This window comes from Clupea harengus, chromosome 5 (genome assembly GCF_900700415.2).
Source record: "Clupea harengus chromosome 5, Ch_v2.0.2, whole genome shotgun sequence".
Taxonomy (NCBI): Eukaryota; Metazoa; Chordata; class Actinopteri; order Clupeiformes; family Clupeidae; genus Clupea; species Clupea harengus.
The window spans coordinates 189507-210114 of NC_045156.1; the positions used below are offsets into that span (position 1 = coordinate 189507).

At 40.8% G+C, this 20608-nt stretch overlaps 2 protein-coding genes across 3 annotated transcripts in view; one reads left to right on the plus strand and one right to left on the minus strand.

Moving 5' to 3' along the window:
- matn4 (matrilin 4) lies at positions 1–19254 on the minus strand. Of its 2 annotated transcripts, XM_031567193.2 has the most exons (22): positions 18949–19253; positions 15262–15388; positions 14376–14942; positions 14052–14174; positions 13237–13359; positions 12639–12761; positions 11607–11729; positions 11008–11130; positions 10437–10559; positions 8641–8763; positions 8014–8136; positions 7377–7499; positions 6721–6843; positions 6106–6228; positions 5464–5586; positions 4909–5031; positions 4461–4583; positions 3582–3704; positions 2966–3379; positions 2616–2768; positions 2058–2162; positions 1–1357 (listed from the first exon to the last, which is right to left on the minus strand). In XM_031567193.2, exons 2-22 carry the CDS (start codon positions 15332–15334, stop codon positions 1299–1301), a joined length of 3216 nt encoding a protein of 1071 aa, XP_031423053.1. In that variant the 5' UTR covers positions 15335–15388; positions 18949–19253; the 3' UTR covers positions 1–1298. The 2 variants fall into 2 exon arrangements, with proteins under 2 accessions (XP_031423053.1, XP_031423054.1); XM_031567194.2 differs by lacking the exon at positions 12639–12761 and having other exon boundaries at positions 18949–19254.
- The window catches only part of rbpjl (recombination signal binding protein for immunoglobulin kappa J region-like), a 13737-nt gene continuing 10458 nt past the window's right edge, over positions 17330–20608 (plus strand). Inside the window, exons 1-2 of the mRNA XM_031567139.2 lie at positions 17330–17543; positions 18884–18998. Of these exons, the coding sequence (XP_031422999.1) occupies positions 17498–17543; positions 18884–18998 (161 nt within the window). The 5' untranslated portion in view covers positions 17330–17497. The remainder of the gene's footprint in view (positions 17544–18883; positions 18999–20608) is intronic.

The window sequence follows — 20608 nt, forward strand, 5'->3', positions numbered from 1 at the left end:
TTATAATTAAAAGTTTATTTTTTATTTCATCTTTTGTAAGAATATAGAGAATCCTCAAGCTTACAAAAATGGTTATTAGAAAATATACAAAAGTACAAGTAACAGGAATAATTAATTTTTATGCTTCATACTGTGGCCATTTCATACAAGGATAACGAGAACAAGAAGAAAATAATGCTTCTTTGTTCATAACTGTGGCAATGCCTCAAAAAATGTAGGCAGGCCAGTTATCTCATTTTACAAAGTGTTCTTTATTTAATAAAAGAAAGTGGTCTGTTGGGGCACCTGGGCATGCTACTAACCCACAATGGTGGTCTTCATCTTTCTCTCCTCACACTCTCAACAGTCACTTATTTCACACTATATTTTACATTCTATTCTAGCAATCCTCACGGTTAAGGTGGTTTATTTTGTTTTTTTTACTAATTCCTCCATTTCCAAGGGCTCAGGAGGATACAATGACTTCTACAGTTTCATGTCTATAAGGGGAATCTGTTTGACTTTCCATCACATATTTTGTTTAGGATTTGTATGTGTGTTACTTATGCTGCCCCTTGTAGCATAAGCATTCTCATTGCTTTAAGACCCTAAAATGTTATTGTTTTTATAAGAAACAATAAAAGTATGTTTGTTTACAGATTGATACAGTACTGATTTGACGATCAGGCTATTCAGTGTTTGTTATCTCATTGATGTGAGGTTGATGATAATGAAACACTTGAATTTAAATGATTGAGGAAACATTGTGGAGTGGTACAATACAAACACTTCTTTGTCTCCTCACAAAATGAACAATTTCACATAAATAAACCATTTTTTTTAACATAAACTGTATTTGATCAAGTATAAATAGATGAAATAAATGCCATGAAATATGGGCATAAATGTTCTGGGGATTAAAAAATTATGTTGAAAGCCCATGGCAACTTCTGCTTTGAATGTGCCTCCCATCTTTGTGTCCTATTAAGTATGCATGAAACATGCACTGGTGTCTGGGATATTTTGGGAGACTAGACCATAAGAGCATTTTTCACTTCTCACTGTGAAGTTCCCTTCACAGGCCATCACATCCCACTTCCTGAACGGCTGCAAGGAACATACAAAGAAGAAAGTGACAGCGATATCACAGAAAAAGAGCTTGGTGCTGAACACAGGAGTCAGAACTAATGTTGGGATCAACCTGATTTCATCTGTCATTCAGTTTGACTCCTTAGTGCTGTGGGTATATCTGTGATAATTGTGGAACTCCAGCTCCTTCTTTATATTTTCCTGATTGTCTGGGGGTGGTCAAGAGCTTCTTATTTCTTGGTCAGAAGCTGGTTCTCCAGGTCTTCCAATCGGGCATTCATCGTAGACAGTGCAGTCTGGTTAAGGAACTACACCATTCATGGGTACATTTTCTATTGTGAAAGCAAGTCATATCTGTTTTGCATCAAAACTTGTTAGTACCAGAGAGACTCCATAAGGAAAGACAGGAGGAGCTTCTGACACAAGGCCTGCATTGTACTCACTCCTAACTCAAGACACTGTCAATTATAAGAAAAACAAACAGCCGGACTTGGCAAAGCCAAACACTGCTAAATTGTCCACTCAGAAACATTCTCCTCACACACATCTGTTTCTAGACTCTGATTCTTGGACAAGGAGCCCTTCTCCACTTTGATGAATGAGGGGCACTGAAAGATTAGGTGTGTCACGCGTGATTTCACAAAGACTCATTGAACTTCTCACTCTGGGGAGAGAATAGCTTCCTGTGAAGAGCCCAAGCAACACAGTCACTCTATTTCTCGGAGTGGACTTGCCACGAGAGGCCAAAAGTCGGCTCCAAAGAACTCCCATCAAAACTAATCGTCTTGACAGAGCAGTATGACAAAACATATTTTTTTTAACTTGAACCTGAAATTAAATGTCCCTCTCTATCAAGATAAATCAGTTCAAAGTTATTTGTAGTTCAGTCGGTACTTATGGCTTTTTGGATGTATGTCAATGCCAGTTGGGCTTGGGTGTGTAATGATTTTGTGTAATGATGAATTTATATAGATGTTGATAAAGGATATGTTTCTGGTTTAGCTGGTCCAGGGCTGCCATGGTGGCCTGCTGGAACTCAACAAGGCTTTCACAAGCACATGGGTCCTTAACTTCAATCTCTCCTTGGCTCTCCTCTGCAAAAGACAGATAAGGTCAGACATAATAACACTTGCAGAAATGAATATATAATAGTGGTTAACTATCATGTATACATTGTGTCAGTGATTTCTCAAATGTATACAAATAATTACAAAATGAAATTACATCTGAAAATCCCTAGAACCTTTACTTTTTAAACATTTGCCTCCATTTTTTTCTTTCTCACAACTCCTACACACTAGGTGGTGCTAAAGAATAATAAATGCAATTTGATTATACATAGACATTGGGGGAGCTAACCTACGCCGGATGTTTTTATTGAAACAAATGACAATGCTCTGAACCAAACATTTAGACATTTAAGTAATAGCAAGAGTCAAGTAGCTCATATGAAAATGGACTTTGGGGAAGTAAGATCTATAGCATTTAATGAAAAGGGAAATAGAACTTAATTGTTTCTGAGAACTGACATATCACAGGCGACTTACCTGCACAGACATTGAGTTTAAGATTCTCTGCAATCTGATTGATGGCAGTGAAGTCAGAAGAGTAGAAGAAGTGCTTCTCTACTGGGTCTGAGGCGATCTCACGGAGCTCATCCTCTACAGCTTTCCCAACACCCACAGCATACATGGTAATACCTGAGGAAAAACAAAACATTTCAATATTAATTTCAGTATGACTTAAGAAACTTTAATTCAATGCATAACAACACACTACAAAGTCTATTCAAACTGTAGTCTAGCAGCTTGTGCACGTCAGGTCCATCTAATGAAAAAGTAGGGTACATGCTCTTAGGGATCTTATGTATAAAGATACCTTCACACTGATCACCTACCAGCTTCCTGGGCTTTCTTAGCCCACTCTGTGATGTCATCCTGAGAGCGTCCATCAGTGAAGACCAGGCCAATGCGAGGGACGTTCCTCTTGAGGTCGCGTGCTCCCTCTGCCTCCGAGAAGCTGTTCTCCACCATGTGCTTGAGGGCCAGGCCAGTCATGGTGCCCTTCTCCATGTACTGCACGTTCATGACAGCGCTCTTGATCTCGTCCGCCGTCTGGTACATATTCAGGGGGAACTCTGTGCGCACGCGGCTGGAGTACTGCACCAGGCCGATGCGCGTGCCATGCACCGACACGTCCAGGGAGTCCACCACCTGGTTGACAAACTTCTTCACCAGCTCGAAGTTCTGTGGTCGCACACTCTTAGACCCATCGATCAGGAGCACCAAGTCAATATTGGCCGACCTGCAGGCTGAATGGAATGTCGTACTGATCTCAACTGACATGTGGTCCTCTGTTTGTGATTATGTACGTACATTGTTTTGTTTATAAGTAAATTTTTCACATTAGAGACAATAGATTTTGAAATATATAAAGACAATTACTATTCGTAAATATTTCACTGATTGCCAAGTGTTTAGTTTAGCCTCAGCAGGTGTACGGTAGAGACATACTTCCACAGGTCTTGCCATCCTCCTGCAGAAGCTGACCCTCAGGGCAGACGCAGTGGTAGGATCCTGGCGTGCTGACACATTGGTGCTCACAGCCATGCTCCACTGAGTTACACAGGTTGTCAGCTGATGGCCAACAGAGATGGCGCACATGTTGAGAGAGTTGTAGATTGTCATGCTGTTTAAGAGCCTACTCAGTCTATAGCAAAATCTGGATACCTAACACATACATCTAATTAAAGCTTAAAACTTACACTTGTCTTAGCATTTTATTGTAAAACAGTCAGTGAAATCTCATGGAACAATTTAAATATACTGTGCACATCTCATACCATTCTTTAGACAATATCTATGAGATTCAAGTATAGCAAATGCACTTTAACCTCAATGAAGGTTAACAGAAGTGTAACTCTAACGAATGGAACAAAATGTCATCAGGTCCCTGAAAGCAAAAAAAAAACTCTCCCTTGATGTAGTGATAAATGAATGAACGCTTCACTTGTTATTCTTGGCGGCAAGAACTGTCCAGTGAGATGGTCAGGGAAGACCATTACACCAGAAGACCTCAGATGAGTGCACCAAAGTTTTGTTGATTTGTAACATCCAGGATATTCAATTACAAAGAGACCATCTGGTTAGGACAGTGTTGACTGTTATTCTAGGCTGAGTGAAGATTTTTGGAAGAACTTTTAGCAAACAGACTAGAGGGTTCAAAACACTTGGATTGTCTTCTGCTTCTTATGGGGGATACTTGAGAGAGGCCAATAAAATAGTCCATTCCATTAGGACTCAACAGTACCAGGATATGTAGTACACGTGACGTCATACACCAATGACAGATATGTGGGGGTATCTGGACTTGACCCAGAAGCTTATACTTACGCAGGCAGGTCTTGCCATCCTCCTGCAGGGTATATCCTTCATTGCAGCGGCAGAAATAGCCATTGAGCACACTGAGACACTCATGCTGGCAACTGTGATTTCCAAATGAGCAATAGTTGATCACTGGGGAGAGAAATACAGCTGAGAGGTTATTGATCAGAGGCATAGCGTGACAGGAACATAGCCTTCGTACTGACTCAAGGAACCCAAAATCTGATATGTGTCTGGAATGTGTCTTTTTTCTTGACATGTCAGGTGTCCTTGAAAGTACCAAATCAATGTAATTTAGTCAGCCAGTGCTCTGTTATTGTGCGTCATCTGTTAGGAAAGTTAGCATGCTAATGAGGCTGAGCATGTGTTCTAGATATTTAGTGGCGGACACATGGAGTGTTTTAACAGAGTTGAAAGTTAAGAGCAGGAACTTGTGTCCTTGTATCTTATCACTAACTTGTGCAAGTCTTCTCGTCCTCATTTAGGGTGTATCCAGAGTTGCAGGCACATGTGAATTCACCAGGCGTGGGGTTGCAGATTTGCTCGCAGTCATGTTTGCCCTCCGCACAAAGGTCAATCACTGGAATACAATGAAAATGTCTAAAGTGTGTAGTGCATTATCCACAGTCTTGTGGATGAGGAAAAACATAAACATAAATGAAAGACTATAGTTGTCAAAGAATCAGAACATCAGACCAATGTGGCAACTCCAAGTAGAGCTAAAGTCCCTGTTATTTGGTGCTAACCAAATTAAAGACTAGACTGAATCAGTGAAGTTTAGGACATGTTTAAAAAATATTGATAAAACATGCATGTTTGTCAGGTAGATGAACTGTGAGATCTCTGGCATGCCTGATGCTATTTACATAGCCATCACTGTGATTTCATGTCATGTGTTAGCTAGTTAGCAAGCTAAATGTCTGATCATGTGTCATAAGGTAGCCATATCTTCACTTGTGAGGATTGAGTGTGGGTTGCAGCAGTTATTCTCTAGTGCCCTGCCATCACTAACTTGTGCAAGTCTTCTCGTCCTTATTTAGGGTGTATCCAGAGTTGCAGGCACATGTGAATTCACCAGGCGTGGGGTTGCAGATTTGCTCGCAGTCATGTTTGCCCTCAGCACAAAGGTCAATCACTGGAACACAATGCAAATTGTCCAATAAAAGCGAATACAATTTTTGGATAAGTTTTGTGTTTGAAGTGCCAGTAAACCTCAGTATGGTCTTTACACCAAGTAACTATGTTTCAGGAGGACAGATCAATTTTTAACAAGGAAAGAGGAGTTCCTATTCTTTGGTGATAACAACACTAACTGAACTATTGAAGCTGTGTTAAATGTTAACATTTAGTAGCAAAACCTGCATGTTTATCAAGGAAATTCAATTTCAGATGTTTGGCATGCCTGATGCTAATTATGCAGCCATTACAGTTATTGCATGTGACATCTTAGCTAGTTAGTTAGCTAGCAAGCTAAAAGCCTGAACTTTTGTCCAACGTAGCCATGTATTCATTAGTGAATAGTGTGTGTGTGTGTGTGTGTGTGTGTGTGTGTGTGTGTGTGTGTGTGTGTGTGTGTGTGTGTGTGCACATTACGATAAGGTAGAGTTGCTGGTGGCAAACATCAGTTTTTCTCTAGTGCCCTGCCATCACTAACTTGTGCAAGTCTTCTCGTCCTCATTTAGGGTGTATCCAGAGTTGCAGGCACATGTGAATTCACCAGGCGTGGGGTTGCAGATTTGCCCGCAGTCATGTTTGCCCTCAGCACAAAGGTCAATCACTGGAACACAATGCAAATTTCTAGCGTGTATAGTGTTGAAATATCTTCCTTTTTCAGAAATCTGAAGTGTCAACACTCCTCAGTATCGTCATTAAAAATCTGTGACTGAAATTGAGAATTGCCTTGTGACTAAATCCAAAATGATTGATGAACACCCACTAACAAGGTTTCAGATTGATATACCAATTTGTAGTGAGTGACCCTGTTCTTTCTGAACCATTGAAGCTTGGAGACATTTAAATTATCAGTAGAACATGTACATGTTTGTCAAGGGAATGTGGAGATTGCTTGATGCCAATTACACAGCCATTACTGCTATTACATGTCATGCATTATCTAGTTAGTTAGCTAGCAAGCAATATGAAATATTTGTCTAAGGTAGCCACTGTTTTTACTGGTCAACAATGTGGGCCTACGTGTTGCGAGACTGTTATGGAGTAAAGTTGGTGATGAATAATATGCATTGTTTTCTTTTGCCTCATCATCACTAACTTGTGCAAGTCTTCTCGTCCTCATTTAGGGTGTATCCAGAGTTGCAGGCACATGTGAATTCACCAGGCGTGGGGTTGCAGATTTGCTCACAGTCATGTTTGCCCTCAGCACAAAGGTCAATCACTGGAACACAATGCAAATTGTCCAATGAAAGCGAATACAATTTTTGGATAATTTTTGTGTTTGAAGTGCCAGTAAACCTCAGTATGGTCTTTACACCAAGTAACTAGGTTTCAGGAGGACAGACCCATTTTTAACAGGGAAAGAGGAGGTCCTATTCTTTGTTGATAATAACATTAACTAATCCATTGAAGCTGTGTTAAATGTTAACATTTAGTAGCAAAGCCTGTATTTTTATCAAGGAAATTAAATTTCAGATGTTTGGCATGCCTGATGCTAATTATGCAGCCATTACAGTTATTGCATATGGTGTCTAAGCTAGTTAGTTAGCTAGCAAGCTAAAAGCCTGAACTTTTGTCCAAGGTAGCCATGTCTTCATTAGTGTATAGTGTGTGTCTGTGTGTGTGTGTGTGTGTGTGTGTGTGTGTGTGTGTGTGTGTGTGTGTGTGTGTGTGTGTGTGTGTGTGCACATTACGATAAGGTAGAGTTGCTGGTGGCAAACATCAGTTTTTCTCTAGTGCCCTGCCATCACTAACTTGTGCAAGTCTTCTCGTCCTCATTTAGGGTGTATCCAGAGTTGCAGGCACATGTGAATTCACCAGGCGTGGGGTTGCAGATTTGCCCGCAGTCATGTTTGCCCTCAGCACAAAGGTCAATCACTGGAACACAATGCAAATTTCTAGCGTGTATAGCGAATGAAATGTCTGCCTTCATTAGAAATCTGAAGTATCAACACTCTTCAGTATCGTCATAAAAAATCTGTGCCTGAAATTGAGCATTGCCTTGTGACTAATTCCGAAATGATTGATGAACACCCACTAACTAGGTTTCAGATTGATATGCCAATTTGTAGCGAGTGACCTTGTTCTTTGGTGGTAGTGACCACTTCTTTCTGAACCATTGAAGCTTTGAGACATTTCAATTATCAGTAGAAAATGTACATGTTTGTCAAGGGAATGTGGAGATTGCTTGATGCCAATTACACAGCCATTACTGCTATTACATGTCATGCATTATCTAGTTAGTTAGCTAGCAAGCAATATGAAATATTTGTCTAAGGTAGCCACTGTTTTTACTGGTCGACAATATGGGTCTACATGTTGCGAAACTGTTATGGAGTAAAGTTGGTGATGAATAATATGCATTGTTTTCTTTTGCCTCATCATCACTAACTTGTGCAAGTCTTCTCGTCCTCATTTAGGGTGTATCCAGAGTTGCAGGAACATGTGAATTCACCAGGCGTGGGGTTGCAGATTTGTTCACAGTCATGTTTGCCCTCAGCACAAAGGTCAATCACTGGAACACAATGCAAATTGTCCAATAAAAGCGAATACAATTTTTGGATAATTTTTGTGTTTGAAGTGCCAGTAAACCTCAGTATGGTCTTTACACCAAGTAACTAGGTTTCAGGAGGATAGACCAATTTTTAACAGGGAAAGAGAAGGTCCTATTCTTTGGTGATAATTATTATTATTTATTTATTTTTTAACACTAACTAAACCATTGAAGCTGTGTTAAATGTTAACATTTAGTAGCAAAGCCTGTATGTTTATCAAGGAAATTAAATTTCAGATGCTTGGCATGCCTGATGCTAATTATGCAGCCATTACAGTAAATGCAGGTGGTGTCTTACCTAGTTAGTTAGCTAGCAAGCTAAAAGCCTGAACTTAGACAGGTAGCCATGTCTTCATTAGTGGGTATTGTGTGTGTGTGTGTGTGTGTGTGCATGCTTTGGGTATGATAAAATAGAGTTGCTGGTGGCAAACATCAGTTATTCTCTAGTGCCCTGTTATCACTAACTTGTGCAAGTCTTCTCGTCCTCATTTAGGGTGTATCCAGAGTTGCAGGCACATGTGAATTCACCAGGCGTGGGGTTGCAGATTTGCTCACAGTCATGTTTGCCCTCAGCACAAAGGTCAATCACTGGAACACAATGCAAATTTCTAGCGTGTATAGTGAATGAAATGTCTGCCTTTATCAGAAATCTGAAGTGTCAACACTCCTCAGTATCGTCATTAAAAACCAGTGCCTAAAATTGAGAATTGCCTTGTGGCTAAATCCAAAATGATTGATGAACATCTGTCGGCAGGGAAAACGCATGCCTAAGGAATGTGTATTGAAACCGGATATCGTCACTTTAATCCGGTCTCTGGTTGGATAAAACTTTTCAACAGAAATGGACAAGGACCTTTACTTTTTAGTTGAGAAGTTGTGTTGATCGCCTGACATGCAAACGATCGGTTTTCTTTAAATTATTATTATTTTTGTGAAGTTATACGGCTTATGTGAATAAAGCTATCTACACAACTTTTTAGTCTACATTGACTCGGTTAGTTGTTCATGTGGTACACGTAGGTCTTAACTGAAGCTAACGCTTAGACCAACAATCCATTGGAACACATAGTAGCTAGCTAGCCTCGCTGCTAATAAGTCTAACGTTAGCATGCTGATATGAATAGACCCATTATAGTCAGGTGGCTTAATGCTCAATTGGCTTGTTAACCGAACTTTTACGAAGTCATACAACTAAACACACAAGTGACTTGTTAACCTATGTCTACATTGACTCGGTTAGTTGTTCATGTGGTACACGAATGTTGCAGAGTATTGTAGGACTTAACTGAAGCTAACGCTTGGACCAACAATCCATTGGAACACATAGTAGCTAGCTAGCCTCGCTGCTAATATGTATAATGCTAATATGAATAGACCCATTATAGTCAGGTGGCTTAATGCTCAATTGACTTGTTAACCGAACTTTTACGAAGTCATACAACTAAACACACAAGTGACTTGTTAACTGAACTTTTACGAAGCTATATGACCAAACACAAAGCTAGCACTGTTAATTCCGCTATAGCTAGCCAAGTCAATTAGCTCGCCTAAGATACTGCAATTTAAGCTAACCAATTACCTCATTTCCCCCAAAACCCATCGATTACGTGTGTTTGTGATGTGTAACATATATCCTTAATCAGTCATTCAAGTTATTAACGTTTATTTACCGCTAGCGATTACACGACACAAGGGTAATTCAATCGCTATTAATGTTGAACTTGAACTTCAACAACGTCACACAACATTAAAAGTCCTGCATCGGCATGGTTCCTAAAGAATAAATCAAAGGTCGTTGTCCATTTCTGTTGACAAGTTTTATCCAACCAGAGACCGGAGTAAAATGACGATATCCTTTTTCAACACGCATTCCTTAGGCATGCGTTTTCACTGCCGACAACATCCACTAACAAGGTTTCAGATTGATCTGCCAATTTGTAGCGAGTGTCCTTGTTCTTTGGTGGTAGTGACCATATCTTTCTGAAACATTGAAGCTTTGAGACATTTCAATTATCAGTAGAACATGTACATGGTTGTCAAGGGAATGTGGGGATTGCTTGATGCCAATAACACAGCCATTACTGTTATAACATGTCATGCATTATCTAGTTAGTTAGCTAGCAAGCAATATTAAATATTTGTCTAAGGTAGCCACTGTTTTTACTGGTCAACAATGTGGGCCTACGTGTTGCGAGAGTGTTATGGAGTAAAGTTGGTGATGAATAATATGAATTGTTTTCTTTTGCCTCATCATCACTAACTTGTGCAAGTCTTCTCGTCCTCATTTAGGGTGTATCCAGAGTTGCAGGAACATGTGAATTCACCAGGCGTGGGGTTGCAGATTTGTTCACAGTCATGTTTGCCCTCAGCACAAAGGTCAATCACTGGAACACAATGCAAATGTCTAGAGTATTTAGTGAATGTGAAATGTCTGGATATATGTCATATTTGGAGTGGTAATGCACTGGTACTAGTTTTTACACTGGGTAACTAAGTTTCAGACTGATATGCCAGTTCCTCTAAGGGCTAGTGGCCATATTCTTTGCTAACATTACCTAACTGAGCCTGCAAAGCTTTTGAGGTGTTTCAAATGTATTGGTAAAACAAGCAAGTTTTTCACAGAAATGAAATTTTAGATGTCTAGCATGCCTGATGCCACTCACACAGTCATTACAGTTATTGCATGCCATATGTTAGCTGGGAAGCAAACCTAAAAAGGCCTGAACTTGTGCTTAATATAGCCATTTCTTCATTGGTGGACAGTATGTGACATTATGTTTCAAGAGTAAGTTGCTGGTGACAGTTATTCTTTTTTGCCTCATCATCACTAACTTGTGCAAGTCTTCTCGTCCTTATTTAGGGTGTATCCAGAGTTGCAGGCACATGTGAATTCACCAGGCGTGGGGTTGCAGATTTGTTCACAATCATGTTTGCCCTCAGCACAAAGGTCAATCACTGGAACAAAATGCAAATGTCTGAAGTGTGAAGTGCATGGAATTTTGTGGCAAAATGTGGCAATATACAACATCCTGGTCTTTACATTCAGTTATTAGACTTCAGACTGATAGGCCACCTTTTAGTGGCCCAAACTCACTGAACCTACAAACCTTTGGGACATGTTAAAATACACAGTTGGCAAAACATGCATTTTATCAAGGAAATTAAATTTAAGATGTCTGGCATGCCTGATGCCAACTGTGTAGTCATTACAGTTATTGCATGTGATGTCTTAGCTAGTTAGTTAGCTAGCAAGCTAAAAGCCTGAACATTTGTCCATGGTAGCCATGTCTTCATTAGTGAATAGTGTGTGTGTGTGTGTGTGTGTGTGTGTGTGCGTGTGTGTGTGTGTGTGTTTGTGTGTGCACATTACGATAAGGTAGAGTTGCTGGTGGCAAACATCAGTTTTTCTCTAGTGCCCTGCCATCACTAACTTGTGCAAGTCTTCTCGTCCTCATTTAGGGTGTATCCAGAGTTGCAGGAACATGTGAATTCACCAGGCGTGGGGTTGCAGATTTGTTCACAGTCATGTTTGCCCTCAGCACAAAGGTCAATCACTGGAACACAATGCAAATGTCTAGAGTATTTAGTGAATGAAATGTCTGGATAATTTAGTTTGAAGTACCAACAGAGTTTAGTTTGCTGCAACTAAAAATAATGGGTTTTTTAAGTATATTTCTCTGTGAGAATTATCTTACTAAATCTAATATGATGGTTAAACATTCTGTAACTGGGTTTCAGACGAATATTTCTATCCGAGCGAGTGACTTTCTTCTGTAGTGATATTTGTCTGACATAATCTGTGACGCTTTAGGAAATGTTTAAAACGATTGATAACACATGCTTACGTTCGTCAGGGAAATCTAGTACGCCTGATGCCACAAGGATTGTCATTGCTGTTATTGCATGTGACATGTTAGCTAGTTAGCTAGCAACACTCAAAACCAAAACTCACCAACTGACTGGTGCTGGAACTTCAGTTATATGGTATGTTTGTGCTGAGGTTTTGAAAGATTTTGATATGTAGCTTGGACCTACAACATTAACCTACTCCAAACTCATGAATTTCCCCCCAAATTCTTTAAGCTCTTTTGTAGGCCTATTTGCTTCGCGTTAAGCATCAGCTCTAGACTCAATACAAGCATATCCAGAAACAAATGTAAAATTTTACCATGACCAGCAGAATGTAACTAAATATGTAACAATACCTAAAACACTTGAACTTCGCCTTGGGGAGTTCATGGCCTAGACCTCGAATATGTCCCAACTTATCCAAATTGACAGAAACCCATGGAAAGCAATTTCACATCTGTATTTTCTCCTGCAGCTACTCCCCCCAGACCTACCAAGAAACCACCACCAGCCCCCAGCCCACCCCAAACACCTATCTCTTGTGCCGCCTTCTAATAGGGTCGAGGTAGTGGTAAATAACATGAATTGTTCTTTTTTGCCTCATCACCACTAACTTGTGCAAGTCTTCTCGTCCTCATTTAGGGTGTATCCAGAGTTGCAGGCACATGTGAATTCACCAGGCGTGGGGTTGCAGATTTGCCCGCAGTCATGTTTGCCCTCAGCACAAAGGTCAATCACTGGAACACAATGCAAATTTCTAGAGTGTATAGTGAATGAAATGTCTGGATAAATGGTATATTCCAGAATAAAGCCGTGTCTGTGAAATGACAGTTAATTTGGAAATAATCCTAAATGAATGATAACCACTCTGTAAACCACTTTTAGAGTGATATGTCAATTCCTAGTAGAGCAGGAGTCCCTGTTGTTTGGCAATAGTGACCTACCCCATTGACACAGTGAAGCCTGTGGACAAGTTTCAACATTTTTCAGCAAACATGCGCATATTTATCAAAAAATAGTATGTGAGACATCTGGCATGCCTGATGCCATTAATGCAGCCGTTACTGTTATTGCAATTATGTTAGCTAGTTAGCAAGCTAAAAGCCTGAACATGGGTTTTAGGTACCCATGTGTACACTGGTGGACTGGGTGTGAGTGTGACAAAGTTGGTGATAATAACATGAATCGTTCCCTTGTGTTGTCATCACTAACTTGTACACGTCTTCTTGTCCTTGTTTAAGGTGTATCCAGGGTTGCAGGCACATGTGAATTCACCAGGCGTGGGGTTGCAGATTTGCTCGCAGTTATGTTTGCCCTCAGCACAAAGGTCAATTGCTGAAACACAATGCAAACGTGTGGAGTTATAGTGCATATGGTGTTTGGGTAAACATTCTGAGTAACAATTTATCATTTTCTTTTTGTAATTTTACAAATTTGCTTGTCCACTTTTAAGAAACATCCTTAAAATAGCTAACATGTAAAAATAGATGCTCTGAGATGCTCAATGTCCTCAGGAAAAAAGCTTTTAGGAATTTTGCAACTTAAGTTTCAACATGTTAAGAAATGCTAATGTAACATAACGCAACAGCACTTGAGTTAGTCTTTTCAGTCTTCTACAATCACATATAACGCATAGGTGTTGGAGTGTTTTTGGAGTGATTTTGAACACCAGATCAGGATTGCTAGGAGGTTGGGAGCATCATCAGCTTTGCATCCTTACACAGCTGACTGCAATTAGCACTAGCGATCAGTTTTTTCAGTGAAATTTCAAATAAAAACAAATAAACTAGTAATATTATAAATAATGCATTGGTTGATAATTTCAGTCATTGCTAAAGCAACATATATTTAGTCTATATCACTACCTATAAGTCAGTTACATTTACATTTCATATACAGTTACAGGTATATCAACGACAAATATAAAGCTGGGTGGCAGTATAAATGGAAGCACACAACGTCACTTTCCAGAGAATGCTAAATCCCATTCGACTGTCATAAACATCACATGATGCAATAAGACTTACGTGCACAGGTCTTGCCATCCTCGTTCAGTGTGTAACCGGGCATACACAGGCATTGGTAGGAGCCTGGTGAACTTTCACAGATGTGCTCACAGCCATGGTCAGAGTCCACACACAGGTCGATTCCTTGAAATACATAAGTACATTTTATTGTTCATTGTGAGGTTTAAGGACTCTTGCTATAATTTCTTTGAACAGTTTGAAAGACAGTGAAGGAAGACTTACATATCTAGTAATATTACAGTTACATGCAACATAAGTTGTTAATAGTACGACAAATTTAGGCTCTACTCTGGACAGTGGAAGGTGATGAAAATACACTCTTACCACAAAGTTTGTCTTGGAACTGCAGGCCAAACTGATGAATAAGATCGAAGCTCTCAACCAGGAAGACGTGGTCCTCAAATGGTGGAGAAGCCATGGCACGCAGGGAGGTCATGTCTGCCCTTCCCACGCCCACGGTGAAAATCTCAATGCCAGACTCGCGGGCGGCCGCGGCAACCTCCGCCACGCGATCCTGAGGGCGCCCGTCGGTCACAATCACTGCCACATGGGGCACATTGGCCCGGGCGCCCTCCTCGGTGGAGAAGGCCACGTTCATGGCGTAGCGGATGCCCAGGCCGGTCATGGTGCCCTGTGCCAGCGGGATGATCTCGTTGATGCCCCTCACCATGTCCTTAAGGCGGGTGTGGGTCTTCAGAGAGAATACGTTCTGCACCTGACTGGAGTACTGCACCACACCCACGCGTGTGGCGGTGGCCCCGATGTCCATCTCGTGGATGATGTCAATCATGAACTTGCGCATGGACTCGAACTCATGGGGACGCACACTCCGCGAGCCGTCAATGATGAAGACCAGATCCACTGGCCCTGCCTTGCATTTCTCTTTTGAAGCTGAGAATATGAGAAGGTTCATGCATGAGACATCATTCAACGAGGGAGTGAATAAGCTCAGAAGGGTAGGATGACAGTTTATGGCTTGGAACCCAGACATATGAATTTTATTAGTTGTAATAAGATTTTAATGCACTATAATTCTCAAAGAAATAACTTTGTTAATGTCAGTATATCATTTATGTATCACAGTACAATTTCATTGTTATTGGATCATTTTCATATGACCTAATGATATTTAATAGCTTTTATCTGTAAATGGTTTAGGCCACCATTCACGGTAGAAGCATTAGTGTGTGGTATGGTTGAGATGGCTGACCTGCTTTTGGTCTCGCCTCTGACACCACTGCCAGAGTTATGAGCACAGTCGCGCAGACCAACAGGACTCTCATGTTCAGGCCGTTGGGTGCTTGGATGCTGAGCTCTTGCGCTGGATTCAGATAGCCCTGCATGGGAGAAGACAGCTCCAGGTCACAGTGTGCACTTAAAGCACCTTCGCATTCCTTGCCTGGCCCTTCCATAAAAAAACGACGTCGAACAGATGGCTTAGCCTGCACAGAAGCCATTCCTAACAAACGCCCACGGAAGGGAATAATCTGCCCCTGAATCACTCACATGACTGCAGGCAAAGAGTTCAAACACTATGTGAGGTAATTGCTGGAAAATAACAATGTCTGGGAAGTGTTTCCAAAAAGACCTCTTGTCAGATCTAACAGCCATAACAAAAGGCTGTTCTCTCCCCCTGGTCAGAGAACAGGGACTGTGACAGTTTATCTCTCTCTCTCTCTCTCTCTCTCTCTCTCTCTCTCTCTCTCTCTCTCTCTCTCTCTCCCTCTCTCTCTCTCTCTCAGTGAGTAAGAGTTGGAAGACTCTCAATTGTTTTGTCACTGATTTATGTCTGTGCTTGATGCCCACTGGATGTTTCTAACTCTGCTCAAACTTCTTATTCTCATCTCAACTGTCTTCATTGGAGCTCAATAAAATTCTTATTTTACAAATATAAACCATGGTTTTGTATTAAGAGTAATATTTTCATTTTACATACAAGCACATATATACATACAACCACACACCTGTCATTATACATAACCCATTTGTCATAACCTAATAAAATGTGCTAAAATGGCATCAAACTGAGTATGCAGTCTATACTGTCATGTTAAAAAAAAAAAGAATGTGTGTGAGCGAAAAAGGAAGGTAGTCAGAGTGAAAGAGATGCACAGACCACCTCTCAGAGCAGTGGCCCCCTCGATGCCGTGGCCCCTACAGGCCTCTGTGGATAACTTGGGGCCTGTCTCAGGAAGCAACTGCTGTAACCAGAGACTGGCTCGATGCCCGTCTCCCTCCACAAAGAAGCCCAGTGTGCTCCAACGCAGCACCAGTTCAGCTCTGAGGTTCCCTCACCGGGGGTCACCATATTATATACACTCTATAATTAAACACTGAGAAAAACGCATGCAGGACCATTTACAATGTTTACTCAATGCTTTCAGTGAAAGGCCCACTGCTAAGCTTGACGTCTAGCCAAAGGAATTGTCCGTTAAGTGAAGGTTTAAACCAAAGTTGGTTAAGGTGGAGGAGAATCTGAAATATGATTCAGGCAAATTCTGACAGAGTCAGCAAGGCTGTGTTACCAAAACCACCAGGATTTTACCCAGAATATTTCCCTGATATTTTATACCAGTAATTGGGCCTTGTATATTTCTTACTACATACAAAGCTGAAAGTAACACATTTTAACACCCACATTTAAGGCTTACGTTTGCAGTGAATACAATGTGGGTGGTGTGTGGTGCCCTGTGCCTCTGCCTGTCTGAAAAAAGCCATTCTGCCTCATTTTCACCAGAGGTACCAATACCATAAGCAGCGTGTGTTCTGTTTTCATCCATTGCAAACGTTTGGAAACTAAAGAGCACATGCTGCTGACAAGTTAAAAATAATGGCCCCAAATGTCAGAGCTCCCCCTTTGGGAAAACAGACGCTAATGCAACTTCCATGCCTCCATCAAATGTAGCATTGGAGGAGGCCTGGGGAAGGTTGTAAACCATCAGCTCCATCATTCCTGGCCAAGGGGACTTTTCAGGAAGTGCAGCTTACTGTTATTATTGCTGCTAAGTTAATACATAATACAGGTGTAGGTCTCGTTTACTTCTGAACAGGGAAGATGCCCTTTAAGATGTGGCTGTCAGTTACTCTCACAGAACAGGCAATGATTCCTGTGTGGCCATTAGTTGTTCCAGTGGCTCCGTGTCTTCAGGAGTGTTTGCTGTGAGTACAGACAGGTGAGAACCCAACAGGTGACAATCTCTTAAAACAAACAGGGGGGGGGGGGGAGAGCACACCAGTCACAGGGCAGTAGACACACCACTGTAGCCATAAGAGATTTTTGTTGTAGAGTAGGGGTGGGTGTTTGCCCTTTTCTCACAGCTTTATTTTACACAAACTACATGTCAGGAATGGGTTCAACCGCAGACAGATGAGTGACCTGTTGGTGATTTTCCAAGTGTACTTTTCTGATACGTTAAAGTATTGAGATTGATTTTTCTGCCAGTGTGATGCAGGACCACAGGGGTCCAGATACTACCAAGGAGAGTAGAAAAGGTGAGTGACACTGCATGCACTACTGGCTGAACAGACTGGGACTGAAAGTAAGAGGAGAGTTTGTATATTTGGTCGTTGAATGACAGCACCTGTGAATACCAGGGGGGGACCATTAACAGTACTGGCTTGTGGCAAGACGGGGGAGGTATAGAGAGTACTCTTACAACCTGCAGTATCCCTGAGGTAAACTGTTTAAACATTATTAAATAAGCTCAACCCCAAGGATCTCCATGGGGTAAGTCATCGTGTAAACATTCAAATAGTTTGACATAGAGCATTGAGTTAAAATGGAGGAGATGACATGAGTAGAGACAAAATAAGAGAGAGGGGGGCGATAGATAGATATGTCTCTAGTTAAAATTTGAATGACAGCTTTGCCACATTCTGACATAAGGAAACATCAGCTTCTTGTTACTAATGGATTGAAAGCAGATGTGTGCTTTGCTACCGTTAGCATTTTTTTCCCACACAACTCCAGGCTGCCACTGTGCACCCACACATTTTCGTTCATCCTGAAAAATGTTTCTCAGCAGCACAGAGCTCTCAGACGGCAAACAGTACTAATAAGAACAAACTTAAAAAAGAACGTAAAAGAAAAGACAAAGTGCAAGGAATTGCATCCTTGTTTTCACGCCATGCGCTAAATGCTGGAAAATTACTATTGTTTGTTGATGGGTTAAAAAAAAAGATAATGAATTAAGCCCATAAACCCGTAGGCTACATTAAGCCCGCACATTTCTTGATTTATTTTTATATAACCTTTCCTCTACAAGCAAACAACTCTTGTTCAAATAGTTGTTCATTATAGTATTGTAGACCATTAGGAAAACTGCCATTTACTAATGCACAACCTAATAAAAGTAAGGTTAACTCTGTCAGTCATCTCTAAAAGACGTGAAAGGACATTCTGATCAAGGTATTGTCGATATTTATTGAACAAAATTCTACACATTTATTGATATCACATGTGTTGTGAATGACTCATAATTTTTGTACTGTATTGGTCATTGTGTGAGCCCCCCAATTAGCAATCCTATCAGTGTATGAACAGAAAAATGAAGCTTTTGTCGTTTTAGAAACATTATTGACCTAGAGAATATTAGTTTCGTGTGCTTAATACCACACATCTTGATTTGGACTGTTATTTAAACTAAGACGTGTTGATTCTGTCTAGCATCAAATGATCCAATAAAACTTCCGCTGGCTGAGGTAAAACAATAGACAGTTTCATGTCTGCATGTGCTAGTCCACGAAAAAAAACCTACATTTATCAACAAGTAAAAATGTTGTTTGTTGTGTTTTTTAAAGCTTAAAACTACTTTCCTCTGACACTTTCTCAGGGCCTCAGCATTTGGAAACAATAGATGTCCCGCACCTGTATACACCTGGGAGTTCGCTAACTCACCTGGGCACGCTGCTGGGGAGAACAGAACTGCGCTCCTCTGAATGGGACAGGTAACAAGACGTCTTCCACGCACAAAACTCCGCTGATTTTAGAACGAGAGAGTCCAGTTAGAGTCAGTGGTATCCAGCTCTCCCCAAGTGTATCAACTGAATGCTCACACTCAAATCGGCAGTGGTGCTAAGAGTGAAAACTTGTAAAGTCGTTCTTCAGAGATCGGTTTTAACTTAGTTGTTGTTCCGAAGTGAAGAGGACGGCTAAGAGTTTGGACAGGTATTTAATCCAAGTACCATGTTTAAAAATCTAGACCCCACCCCCAGTGAAACGTGAGCGCAGGACGACTTTGACTTTTTTTTGGGAGGTGACTGTACAGAGGACCGACAAGATGCAATCTCAACACACAGAGCATAGACTTTTACTCCTAAACGTATTAGTCACATTAATGTGTACATTTAGATGTCTTTGTATTTTGAGGAACATCTTAAATATTTATTCCAATTAAAATATAAACATTTTAACAAAAGTAATCCCTAGTCCTGTGTCACGGAATACCAGATCAACCACAATTGGAACACCATAAACCTGAACAAAGGGGGAAATGCATTTCAGATGCTGTCTTTCTTTAAAACAGTTGTAACCTATATTTAGTTTTAGACCGTTAACATACCATAGTGGTATAGCTTCTTTGCCCTGAGGTGCTCCCGGTGTGAAATGCCATCAGGTCTGCTCTCTTGACCCCCTGACCCCTCAAGGGAAATCCCAAATGAAACCTCTCACTTGGCTGTGTTTGGGCAGACAGCTCAAGCATAGTGTGAATCCATGCCTTGGCTGAGCCTTCACTCGGTTTTGAATTCTCTCTACACAAGCCAAACATTTTCACATCATCAAGACCATTGCTAGTAAAGTATGGAAAAGCTTTTACACAGATGGATTATGTTCATTCTAGTCTTGTCAAATGGCGTGATGCGGATATCACCTGAATGCCCTGACAGTGGGAAGAAAAGGAGGTTATACAACCTAATTTCATTGTGCCGGTTAATTAAGAATCGTCAGTACCCACGGTTCTGTTCACCCTCCCAAAAACGTATCTTTTGTAATATACTCTGAGCAGCAGCATGGTGCAGCCTTTCATTGCCCAGTCCTCCACAACAGCTACGCGGGCCCTTAGGGAAACACACATCACTGCAGTGCCAAGAACAATTAATACTCCTCCATGCTCAAAATGGCACCCTGCTGCCTAGTATATCTCCCTCTATCCACTCTTTGTTCTTGATTGCTTGTCCTTTTTTCCTTTTTTGACATGCAGAACATTACGGACCATATTCCAAGCCTAAAAATGCTGATGATTAAATCGAAACAGACTGTCTAACTCAGTGTGAAGCCCATTTCTCAAGCTCAAGGGAGGCAAAGGTTTTTTTTTTTTTTTTAAGGAAAGAAAGGAACTCTTTAAAAACGCCATTGTCATTCCCAAGGGGGGCTTGCAAATTCTTTGATAAGAATTTGTTTTCCCAGACATCTCAATTAATTAACGTTACATAAAGACTGTCCTTGAAAACCTTTATTAATTCGCATTACACGGTACTCTGACATTTCAGACATCATTATCACTTTTCATTTCACAGTGATTGTTATGAAATTTCGTACATTGGCAGGAACTGGTCCA

What these genes read in the sequence shown, in the direction of transcription:
- matn4 (XM_031567193.2), bottom strand. Translation starts at nt 15,334, where the DNA reads ATGAGAGTCCTGTTGGTCTGCGCGACTGTGCTCATAACTCTGGCAGTG. An exon ending in AGAGGCGAGACCAAAAGCAG is followed by an intron (nt 14,943 to 15,261) that starts GTCAGCCATCTC and finishes TCATATTCTCAG; the next exon opens with CTTCAAAAGAGAAATGCAAG. An exon ending in GGACAAGAAGACGTGTACAA is followed by an intron (nt 12,762 to 13,236) that starts GTTAGTGATGAC and finishes ATTGTGTTCCAG; the next exon opens with TGATTGACCTTTGTGCTGAG.